The sequence below is a fragment of the Doryrhamphus excisus genome, linkage group LG16 (assembly GCF_037039965.1).
Source record: "Doryrhamphus excisus strain RoL-2023G ecotype Guam linkage group LG16, RoL_Dexc_Guam_v1.1, whole genome shotgun sequence".
Taxonomy (NCBI): domain Eukaryota; kingdom Metazoa; phylum Chordata; class Actinopteri; order Syngnathiformes; family Syngnathidae; genus Doryrhamphus; species Doryrhamphus excisus.
In genome coordinates, this window is record NC_136372.1 from 83,833 (window position 1) to 95,392 (window position 11,560).

At 52.3% G+C, this 11,560-nt stretch overlaps 2 protein-coding genes across 4 annotated transcripts; one reads left to right on the forward strand and one right to left on the reverse strand.

The window, feature by feature from the left end:
* The first annotated feature begins 1,017 nt into the window (after positions 1–1,017).
* LOC131102719 (keratin, type I cytoskeletal 13-like) lies at positions 1,018–2,942 on the forward strand. Its single transcript, XM_058048207.2, has 8 exons — positions 1,018–1,442; positions 1,518–1,600; positions 1,725–1,881; positions 1,966–2,127; positions 2,199–2,324; positions 2,435–2,509; positions 2,572–2,720; positions 2,792–2,942. The coding sequence occupies exons 1-8, from the start codon at positions 1,056–1,058 to the stop codon at positions 2,904–2,906; spliced, it is 1,254 nt and encodes a 417-aa protein (XP_057904190.1). The 5' UTR covers positions 1,018–1,055; the 3' UTR covers positions 2,907–2,942.
* On the reverse strand, positions 2,766–8,992 carry LOC131102716 (uncharacterized). 3 transcript variants are annotated; one of them, XM_058048203.2, is made up of 4 exons: positions 8,825–8,992; positions 6,824–7,439; positions 4,134–5,193; positions 2,766–3,997 (listed from the first exon to the last, which is right to left on the reverse strand). In XM_058048203.2, the coding sequence occupies exons 2-4, from the start codon at positions 7,283–7,285 to the stop codon at positions 3,849–3,851; spliced, it is 1,671 nt and encodes a 556-aa protein (XP_057904186.2). In that variant the 5' UTR covers positions 7,286–7,439; positions 8,825–8,992; the 3' UTR covers positions 2,766–3,848. The 3 variants fall into 3 exon arrangements, with proteins under 3 accessions (XP_057904186.2, XP_078653343.1, XP_057904187.1); XM_058048204.2 differs by having other exon boundaries at positions 3,851–3,997; positions 4,098–5,193; XM_078797217.1 differs by having other exon boundaries at positions 3,850–5,193.
* Between the last annotated feature and the right edge of the window lie 2,568 nt (positions 8,993–11,560).

Sequence of the window (11,560 nt, forward strand, 5' to 3'; positions counted from 1 at the left end):
GAAAAACTGGTTCACCGCCCCCCCGGCGGTGAGGGAGGATTACAACGTGTCAATCAAAGCGGTGACAGCAGGGATCAAACAAGCCTGTAAAAGAAGATAAAGATGTCAATACAAAACCACCACCTGTATGTGTCCATGAATTCTTCATCCTTATCAGACATCAGCCGATGGATAATTAGGCCACACCCACCACTTCCTCCTGCTCCACCCTGTTGCTGGAGAAGTGTTGACACTGAAGCTTTCATCCTTCCTGGAACATGATTCCTATTCACCATGGGATCCCTCGATCCTTGTCCCCTTTATTTCTCAACATTGGGCATAAACATCCACTCATTTGACCTGGGAACATACCGGAAGTTTATTAGCAAATTTGGAAAATGTTTAGCTCCCCGCCACGCGCCCAGTCAGCTGGCATACATGCGTTGTAGACACTCCCCTTCCTGTTTTATCCAAACCACTGCGGCCACTTGTCTTCCCGTGGACGCGGCCAACTGCAAACATGGACTGCATCCAACATAGGCTATGTAGCATTAGCTTGTCAGAGGCATGGAAGTGAACTGCTGAAAGAAGCGTGTCGTCTTGGTCAACGCTCACCTTCACACTCTGACAAAATGGAATGAAACGTGACGAGTTGCACCCACGGGTGCTGAATGATGGATGATAACGTGACAGCGTGCAGGCGGGGTGAAAGGTCACCTTCAGGGCGTAGAAACTGGTTGCGCTTCTACTCAGAGACATTCCTAACAAGCAATAAGGAAGCAGATGACCTTTAACCCCACCCCCCAGGTGCTGTGATGGTCAAGAAGGCCCCAAAAAGCAGCAAAAGTGATTGACAGCTGAACAGAAAGGCGCCACCAGTCGGACCAGCTGGTGTTCATTCCACAGCTGAGTGGCAGTCACTGTGTGTCAAAAGGTGACCACCCCGCCCCCACCTCCACGAGCCCCCGCCACACCCACATACCTGGCTCCCATGATTGACGGCTCTTTTGCGCCTTTAAAAGGAGGCGAGGTGGCTCGTCTCGCTACTCTCCACTGCTCAGCAGCACGAAAACAACATGACCTCCACCTTCATCTCGCGCTCCTCTGCCAGGTCGGTCAGAACCGGCTCTGCAATGGGCGGCGGCCGCGTGACGGCCATGAGGGCTGGTAGCGTTTACGGCGGCGCAGGAGGTTCCGATGTCCGCATCTCATCTGCGGGCATAGGTGGCGGCTTCTCCTCATTCAGCATGGGCGGTAGCGATGCCGTGCTAATCGGCAATGAGAAGTTCACCATGCAGAACCTCAACGACCGACTGGCGGCTTACCTGGACAAAGTCCGCTCATTGGAGAAGGCCAATGCCGAACTGGAGATCAAGATCCGCCAGTTCCTGGAGAGCCGAGTCGGCCCCAGCACCAGAGACTACGCCGCATTCTTCGCCACCATCAGCGACATCAATGTCAAGGTGGCGTCTGAGCAGACTGGGGGTTGCCCCTGTGTGCCCCGTAGTACCACCCTCACCCTGTCTTGTTTCTTGCAGATCCAGGACGCCACCAGGCTCAACGGCGCTGTCCACCTGAGCATCGACAACGCCAGGCTGGCAGCCGAAGACTTCAAGACCAAGTCAGTTCTCAGGCTTGTGGTTCTGATCCACTTCAGGGTGTATGACGTGCGGTCCCGTCGCTGGGTTGCCCGCCTTGCAACCTGTTCCAGTCTGGTTGCAGCTCTTGTCGGTTGTTCATTGCAGGTTTGACAACGAGCTTGCCATGCGGCTGTCGGTGGAGGCCGACATCGGCGGACTGCGCCGGGTTCTGGACGAGTTGACGCTGAGCAGAACCGATCTGGAGATGCAGATTGAAGGCCTGAAGGAGGAGCTGATCTTCCTGAAGAAGAACCACCAAGAGGTGTCATTTTTTTGATTTTGGGTTTCACAGTCCACCCGACTGTTGGTGAAGATCCAATGAGAAAACCTCGGCTTGTGCATGTAGGAGCTGCTCGCCTTGCGTGCGCAGATGAGCGGGCAGGTGCACGTGGAGGTGGATGCCGCCCCAGCACCAGACCTGTCAGCAGTCATGGCTGAAATCAGAGAACACTACGAGGCCATCACAGCCAAAAACCACCGGGATCTGGAGAGCTGGTTCCAGGCCAAGGTGATGTGCTGACATCGCTTCCCGTGGACCGTGTGTACACCCACCTGACGCGTGTTTGTGCGTGTGTGCAGTCAGAGGCTCTGAACAAGGAGGTGATGTCACAGACCGTCACCTTGCAGACATCCAGGTCAGAGGTGACAGAGGTCAAACGTACGCTGCAGTCCTTGGAGATCGAACTGCAGTCCATGTTGGGCATGGTCAGTGGTAGCTCGACACCCACCTGTACAAACATGAGCAGAACAAGGGCAAGAATACAATGAAGGAGCCCCCACACTCCTGAGTAGACGGGTGTGTGTTCCCCATACAGAAAGCATCATTGGAGGGAACGCTGGCAGAGACGCAGAGCCGCTACTCCATGATGCTGTCAGGTTTCCAGATGCAGGTGAGAGACAGGAAACGGCTCACCCGTGAGGTCAAGGGGTGACTCCTTCTCCCGCCCACCAGGTGACCTCGCTGGAGGAACAGATCATGCAACTGAGGGCCGACTTGGAGCGCCAGGGTCAAGAGTACCAGATGCTGCTGGACATCAAGACCCGGCTGGAGATGGAGATCGCAGAATACCGCCGGCTGCTGGAGGGCGAGACCGTGGGCAGGTTAGTCATGTGATCACACAGTGCTGCTCACCATGCGTCGGTCTCACCTGTCCTGTCCTCCGATGGGCCAGCGCTTCCTCATCATCCACCAGCAGCAAGCGTGTGGTGACGGTGGTGGAACAGGTGGTGGACGGGAGGGTGGTGACCTCGTCCTCTTCATCCTCATCCTCCTTCCTGTCTCGCTGACATGATGAAGTCTTCAACAATAAAGACCTCAATTGATGACTGTGTCTTGACGTGTGGTTGCCATGGCTACTGCAGCTCATTCTTCACCTCCTCTTGGGCGCTCAGAGGGACTTCACAGGGATTTTAAGGTGAGGGCGGGGCCACAACTCAGGAAGCTGCCAATTTCCTAAGTTGAGGAAATATCAGCAGCACAGCTTGCAACCAATCGGGCTTCAGTAACTTGGCACAGTGGCCATCAGACACCACGGCACCAGGAAGCCATCTTGGTTTCCACAAGTGATTTAGACACACCAGCTGTCAGGGATTTTTTATATTTCAGTTGGCAGTACAAGAACTGGTTTCATTTGGATTAAGATTCTGAAAAGGCTCATACAAAAAGAGTGTGCGTCTGTGTGTGTGTGTTGGGGGGGTAATTAGCATAAAAACCCATGTGGCTCAAAGTGATAAAAGTCATTCATGACCAGAGGAGTTTCTTAAAACCGCCACAAGGGGCCCCCCAAACACTGACATTGCTCACCAACCATGGGACTGCGCGGACAGGAGGGGGCGCCGTCTCTCACTTTTACATCACATACAGTCCAGCTGCCAAGGCAAGTTGCCGGTTGGCAAACAATACCCGGAACAGGAAGTGAAAAGGCGTTGTACGAGTTACTTGCATCTCTTTTTGCACTTACAAATTGCCTCTGCCCATTGGGAATCATTTCTAACTGCATAAAAACCTGCAGAATGCTGACTTTTGGAGGTCGGCTGCGTGCGTACGTCCGATCCTAGGTCAGGTGCGTACGTCCGATCCTAGGTCAGGTGCGTACGTCCGATCCTAGGTCAGGTGCGTACGTCCAATCCTAGGTCAGGTGCGTACGTCCGATCCTAGGTCAGGTGCGTACGTCCGATCCTAGGTCAGGTGCGTACGTCCGATCCTAGGTCAGGTGCGTACGTCCGATCCTAGGTCAGGTGCGTACATAAAACACACGGTAGTGTTGACAGCTCAAGTCCATATTTTTGCTTCCTTGCCAGCTGACGTCTTCGGGTTAATGCTGGGTTGGTTGGTGAACTGTGGCCTTGACCGACTGTAAGAAAAGTGTTGACACCCCCTGCGTGCGTATGCGCACACACACACACACACACACACAGAGCAGAAAGGTATGAAAGGTAAGAATACACATGGGACGTAAAAAAGCATAATAGTAATACTTTGTGGTCATGAGAGGTCAAAGGCGGTCTAGCTACCATCTGCTCGCTCACGCTTGTGGATCTGCTCGTGAGCCTTCAGGTGACCTGACTGGCTGAAAGTCTTGCCGCAACGCGTGCAGGCATGCGGTCGCTCGCCCGTGTGTACGTGCTGGTGCGCCTTGAGGTGTCCGAGGCGTCCAAAGCTCTTGCCGCACTGCACGCAGCCAAAGGGCCGCTCCCCCGAGTGGATCTTCTCGTGGGTCTTGAGCACGCCCGAGTTGCTGAAAGTCTTTCCACACTGCGAGCAGGTAAAGGGCTTCCCGCCCGTGTGGACGTGCAGGTGGTTGCGGTATGCCGTCTCCTTGCCAAAGCTCTTGCCGCAGTGCTGGCAGCAATATGGCCGCTCACCCGTGTGGCTCAGCTGGTGCGCTTTGAGCTCCTTGGCCTGGCCGAAGGTCTTTCCGCAGGCAGCGCAAGCAAAGGGCCGTTCACCGGTGTGCAGGCGCTGGTGGGCACGCAGGTCATCGGCCTTGGTGAAGCCTTTGGGGCAGTGGGCGCACACGTAAGGCTTCTGGCCCGTGTGGATGAGTTGGTGCCGCTTGAGGTTGCCAGCCTGGCCAAAACTCTTTCCGCACTGGGCGCACGTGTACGGCCGCTCACCTGTGTGAATGCGCTGGTGGGTCTTCAGGTTGCCCAGCGTGCTAAAGTTCTTGCCGCACTGCGTGCATGAGAACGGCTTCTCCCCCTGCATGTTGCGAGGCTTCCTCACTGTCTGTGTCGGGCTTTTAGTCGAAACGGGCACGCCGTCGCTCTCTTGGCCTCCCGTGTGCGCTGCAGTCTTGCCCTCCTCGGCCAGCGTCATCTCGTACAAAGGAGCGCCCCCAAACCCGGGCTCCAGTTTGGCCATCCCGTCCAGTAGCAGGGAGTCAGGTCGTAGCTTGTTAAGCTCACTGCGGAGTTCTGCCATGTGGATGGACTCGAGACCGTTGTGCTGCAACTGGACCGACGCCGCGTTGGACTCGGGATATTCGGACCGGAGAGAGCCCAGTTCTGCGGCATAGTAACATTGCAGGTCCACGTGGTGGTCAGACTTGATGTAGTCCAGGGTGTCGCTCACCTACAAAGAAGAGAAGATGACGACTTGCTATTGTTTCAGTCAAGTACAGCGCTACCTCGCCTTCTAAACAAAAATGCTTTCGTTTTTCACGCTTTTCATACATCCAAACTCGTCACTCGCCGTGTTAGAATTACAGCTCTAAAGTGTGTTATTTGGAAAAGAGGAGAAATAATCTGTCATTTTTAAACGATATACATTAGCACTCCAACATTTTGGAGCAAGCTGATGTTTCCATTCATTCGTTGAAGTCCAATGAGTAGCTAGAAATGGTACAGAGGAAAGTGGTGAAGTGGCAGAGGTTAAAGAGGTCAGGTTAGCCAGAAGGGAGAAGCAATGTCTATTCATGATGCGGAAATGGATGTGCTCTTACTTTGAAGGCCGGAAGAATGACGTTGGTGCGAGCTGATGCAAAGAGAACTGTGCCTCTCATCCACGGTGAAATGGTTCTTCCATTAAAACAAGGTTCAAATATACTGATCCAGCCTGAATCTCTCTCTCACACACACACACACACACACACACACTGCTAAGCTAACATCGCTAGCTTCCAACAGAGGAGCATCAGAGGCAGACATCAACATCCAGTGAAGGCAAGTTCCTCAGGGAGCACCAGGGACAGGTCTGCACTGTGGTGTGGCCTTTTCTACTTCTAAGGAACCTAGCACGGTGGACTGTGGCTCACTTACCCAAATCATACGGCAACCAGATCGGCCCCACCTTGTGGTAAAACCCCATATTGAAAATACAGCATATGGGATGTCGTAAACAAATGATCTTGCCTTTTGTCATTTTTTTGTATTGGAATAGCCCACATTGTCTCCTGTAAACGCTGTGCTGCACCAGGTGATGAGAAGATGAAGACCAATGCACGTGTATTCCTAGCAGCTGAGTAGAGGTGACAAAGAGCGAAATGAAAGCTCTAGCATAGCCACGGTCTGGGTATTAGCATAGCAAAGAACAAAGAGAAACCAGTGAAAGCACTCTGATGTAGCGACACCTCACAGCCATCTTCTGCTGTGCTTAGTACTTAGCCAATCAAAGGCCCGCTTCAAAACAAAAGCAATAAATAGCAATGAAATAGTGGGGTGAAGGAATCTACCGACAGGGTTCAAATGTACGCAGCTGCTCTCAAAGCCAATTTTGTCCCCAAGAGAAAAGGCTGGCATGTGGCTAGCAATGGAGGCAGCTCCCTTGTGGTGGATCTTCTGTGCTGATGGCTGTCAAAAAGAAAGTGCATATTGTACACACACCTATCCCACCCGGACACCTGCATCCCATATACCAGTGAGGAATTATGCAATCACTTTTTTAATCATTTTTGATCATTCTCTACAAATATGATGTCATTGTCGAGTGTCTGCGGTGTAAAGACTGGCAGAGCAATGTAATATTCTTCCGTGTGGCAACACGTAGCTGATTGCTTCCTTCCTCCAGATTTGTAGGAAGAAAATGTAAAGAAAAATGTGCCGTGGCTCAAAAAAGGTTGAAAAACACTGACATATACTGTATATACTCCCCTACCGCTGTCCCTACCTGCACCCATCCACCCCCACCTGCACCCCCCCCCCCCGTCCACCCCGAGACAAAGGACATTGTCGTCCTTCCAGACTGGCTTTGGATGAAGGTTTACCTGGGAGATGTAGTCAAACACTGAGCTGGGCTCATAGTGCGACTTGTAGTCCAGCTCCGTCACGTCGGAGTGGTTGAAGGGGCCCAGGTAGTGGTCGTCACGGTGGCTGTGATGCTCCGACTTGATGTAGTCCAGCCCGCTGATCTCCATCTTGATCTGCTCCTGGCCCAGCTCGGCTGTGGATAGCGGTTGGATCTCAGACAGGTCCACTGTGCGTATGGGGTCCAAATCACCATCCTCGGGCTCACTCTTAACGCAGGGCAGCATGACCAGCGGCTCTGCGATCTCTGCTGCCAGTGAGCTGAGCGTGGGAGTGGGGCAGTCGGAGGAGAGGAGCGCCAGAGTGGGAACCACAGAGATGGGGCCACAGTCCACCTGCAGGCCCGGATCCAGGAGCGGTGGAGGGGAGTCGCCCTCAGAGGGCAGACTGAGGCTCAAACACTCCGCCTCCAAGTCTGTCATGGTGAGGCGTGGAGCTCCGTCTCTTCGCTTTCCGGTGGCGGTTACGCCCCCCTACCTCCGCTCCAGATACCAGCTTACTCAGAAGGGAGGAGCCAAGGCGGACAGTCTTCCTCCAGAAACGGGACGTCACCACCCAGTCTGGACAGGTACCAACCTGCAGAAACAACCTGCTCAGCTAGCAATAGCAGAACTCGTCGCTACGTCACTCCCATTTGACCTTGCTTTTGAAACTACCGTCACGATACTTGTTCGCTAGCACGGCTTCGTTGATTTGCATGTTCGCTAGCTTGGCTAACGTTGTACGTTGATTAGCATGTTCGCTAGCTTGGCTAACATTGTACTCTGATTAGCAAGTTCGCTAGCTTGGCTAACATTGTACTCTGATTAGCATGTTCGCTAGCTTGGCTAACGTTGTACGTTGATTAACATGTTCACAAGGGTAATATTGTAAGTTCATTGGCATGTTCGCCGCACGGCTAATGTTGTACGCTGACGAGCATGTTCGCCGCACGGCTAATGTTGTACGCTGACCAGCATGTTCGTTAGCACGGCTAATGTTGTACGCTGACCAGCATGTTCGTTAGCACGGCTAATGTACGCTGACTAGCATGTTCATCAGCACGGCTAATGTTGTACGCTGACTAGCATGTTGGCTAGGGACTTGTTCGGGTGCTCCATGTTGAATCTAAGAACGCCCCTATTGTGTGCCGCCCCCAAAAGACTAGCCATATATTTATCATATGGCAGTAATGTGATTACTGACGGTAGCTTGGTGTAAATCAATTCCCCACATTAGACATCATTTGAATTGCGCTTTTATGGACCTCATGTGTCAATTTTTTGTCACTACTACTTCTATGGTCTTTGTGGATGTTTAAGTATGTCAAGTATTTGTAGTTCCGCAGAGGAAGTATGACAAACGGCCACCAGTCCAGTAATAAAGAATAAAGTCCTAAAGAATCGACTCAAGCCAGGAGAAGCGTGTCGTGTTGAGTAAAGGGTGTCACAAAGTGCCAGCGAGTCTCGTCAAGCCGCCACGCGAGTGGAGGAATGCGGCCTCCGAGGAAAAGTGTCCGCTCTCATCCCGGTTCGGGTTAAAACAAACACGAACTGGTCTTTCGGCTAGAGTCCAAACCAGAGTCGACATAAGCCAAGAATACGCGGAAAGCCGCCTTTGGCGAACACAAAGACGAGCGCCGAGCCCGGCCAGCTAGTTTAGCTAGCAGAGCTAGCCAGTGGCCATCTTGTTTGTCAGCGCTCCAGTGAGATGAGCTAACTAGCGGCTAGTCGCTGTTAGCACGGGGGGGACAGTGAGAGCCAAGGGAGGGGGGTGACCGGCGTCGCCTCCCCCGTGCTTATTGTTGTATTAAACACGCCAAGTGGGCGCAGCGGGGAGCGGCTGTCAGCCGAAGCGCCGGGCGAGTCAAGCGAGTCGGTTGACGACGGCCAGTTGTGGCTGCCGTCTACCGACACCCGAGCGAGAGAGAAGGCGGCCGAGCGGACGAGGCCTGCTGGCGCCCGACGGAGGAGCAACTTTACCTGCGGCCGCTGCGCGTCATGGCTGCTTCGCCTCCGCTGCCCGCGACTTGTGGCCAACTCCGGCGGACCCGCCACGTCCACCTCGGCCTCTCCTCCCCTCGAACACTGACTAATTCTTCTTCCTCCTCCTCCTCCTCCTCCTCCTCCTCCTCCTTCCCGCCTGGCCTGCTGGTTCGTGCACGCGCGCGGCGAGGCAGGTAACCAAGGTAACCGCGGTCTGGCACGCGTATCGCCATGTTGTTAACCTGATGCTAAATGCGTTAGCGAGAAATCGGTAACCATCGGTTTGATTGAATAAGTCATCCCAACATGGCTGCTGTGATGCAGGGACGGCTGGTGCATCCTTCACTCAGACACGGAGGCAGTGTGTAAAACACAAAGCAATAATAATAGTAAATATGTGAACTCCTTAGGAGAGCCACAGAGTCATACGGGCGTTTTGAGGGAGGGGAACTCCAACACATGTAAGATATACCCACACCCAATCAGGATACAAGTCCCCTTACCTTGGGTTACGGCGCCACATGCACCTCATTTCCTGCTTGGAAAGTTGAGACGAGCATAAATAGTAGCCATTGGTGACAAAGTCCAAACATCCACGCCACATCATCTGAGGAGCCAACAACATTTATGGAATAACATGACAAAAATATCACATCTTTTACAGGGGGACCTGCGATGCCCACATTGGGCCCTTTGGGTGGAGCAGCGACATACCATAGCATAGGGTTGGGCTATATGGACCTTAACATGTATGGCCAGATGACGAGGTCAAATGTAAATTCAGCTGAGTCTTGTATAAAAACTTGTCTGAAATGGTAAAGCACACGTATTTACTGGTAACAATCTGGTTAACTGTTCTCATGATGTCAGCCTCGGCACGCATTGCTACTACATCTTCAGCCCACTGCCATGCCGGTGCTTGTCAAGAAGGAAGATGTCGTCGCCCATGGAATTCCAACTGCATATGCATACTGCATAAGATATTATTATCATCTGGCAGACATGGGGCAGACGGACGGTCACGGAAGCGTGTATTTACATCCAAGACGAGCTGCATTCAAAATAAACCTATTCTCAGATTTTTTTCACAACTTTGGACATCGTAAAACCTTCCTTACATTAGAGGATTCAAACACGCGGTGAAAATATACTCATCCGGCACCAGTCGCACACACGTCTTGGCGTCCTCTATTACGCTAACCCCTGCTAGCTTCTATTCACCCTCTGGGCCAGGAGATTCAACCTGTTTAGGTCAGGAGGTCCGTCGAGTACAGGAGCACTCCTTCTCACCACGACAGCATTTGATTCATCTCGTGTATCCACCGCGGCTCGCAGCCATCAAGTCTGCTTTACCATGTACCAAGTCATACCAAGTCATTTTCCCATCATTGGAAGAACCTATACCGGTATATACACAGGGATGGGAATGGCTTTGCTGAAAATCAGCTGAAAATAAGTCGGGGGGTCTGGGGTCCAGGGCGGAGCCCGGTAGGGGGCCCAGGGGGGCGAAGCCCCCCGGAAGCTCCCAACATTTCAGCTTTTGAGGGCACTAAAACTGGCATACAATGAAAGAAATATTAAGACCTCAAACAACAAAAATAAATGAATAAAAAACATGGAACAAACTGCATTCAAAGTAAAATTAATAGATTTCCATAGGTTTGAATATGTGACTCACAATTTCCTTTTAAACACGTACGTTGAAGTCAACACCAGGTAACTTAACATAGTCGTTTTCTTTTTGCAATCAGTGCATGCAAACGATCAGTCGCAACCTTCCTCTTTTCTGCTTTTTGATGTGCCAGTCTTGCAACTTTCGCTGCCTTCTCGTTTTTTTTCTTCTGCTCAGCTCTACTCTCTTTCTCATGTTCTCTCTTTCACCGTGTTCCGCCATTACGGGTTCACCGAACGCGTTTGAAACGCGACGTGTGATTGGCTGAGAGACACGATACAACCAATCACAGCAAGCCTACTAAACCAGCTCATTTTCTCGTCGACTTCGCGGCCAAGATGCCGCCTCGGCCCGATCGGACACAATATACCAAGACTGTACCTACACCTACCCCCCCACCCCCCACAATTTTCTCAACGAATTTACACGAATTACGAAAATGGACTTTTGCCAGAAAAATCCGCGGAATTCCACGGATCCGCGGAAAATTCCCATCCCTGTATACAAACTGTCACCCAACCCCACTTTGGCATGCTTTTTAGCCTTCACTTTTCTACAGTATGGGTAACCCGAAATGGGGCCACTCATCGTGGCGGGAAGGGCTATTAGCGACCCCGCTCCCCGTATGCACACCCTATAGTGCTACACAGACAAGCGCTTTTGCTCCATGACTCCCCCTAAATCAGACAGGTAGGACACGGATAAACTCTGACTAACTGCTGGCTCTTCTGACTCTTCCACACCACCAAGTCACGTTGGAAAGGCGTAGGGCTTCAGCAACTTTGGGGGCGAGTCCAGCAGCAGAGGGGCCCATGTTTACTTAACAGTCCAGATTGGGGAATCAGGGACTCCAACCACTTGTGCCTGATGGTGGCGTCTTTAGGAGTTGGAAACAAATGCGGCATTCCCGTACAAGCCAACGAGTGCTTGGGGGAGGGCAGGGAGTTGACATGGTTATGGCTACATCTCTGTGACATCACAAAGGGGCAGTTTTACCACGCCTTCTGAAAGCAGGTGTTTTGAGCCATCCATAACTTCTTCCAAATGCACCAAGTTCAGGA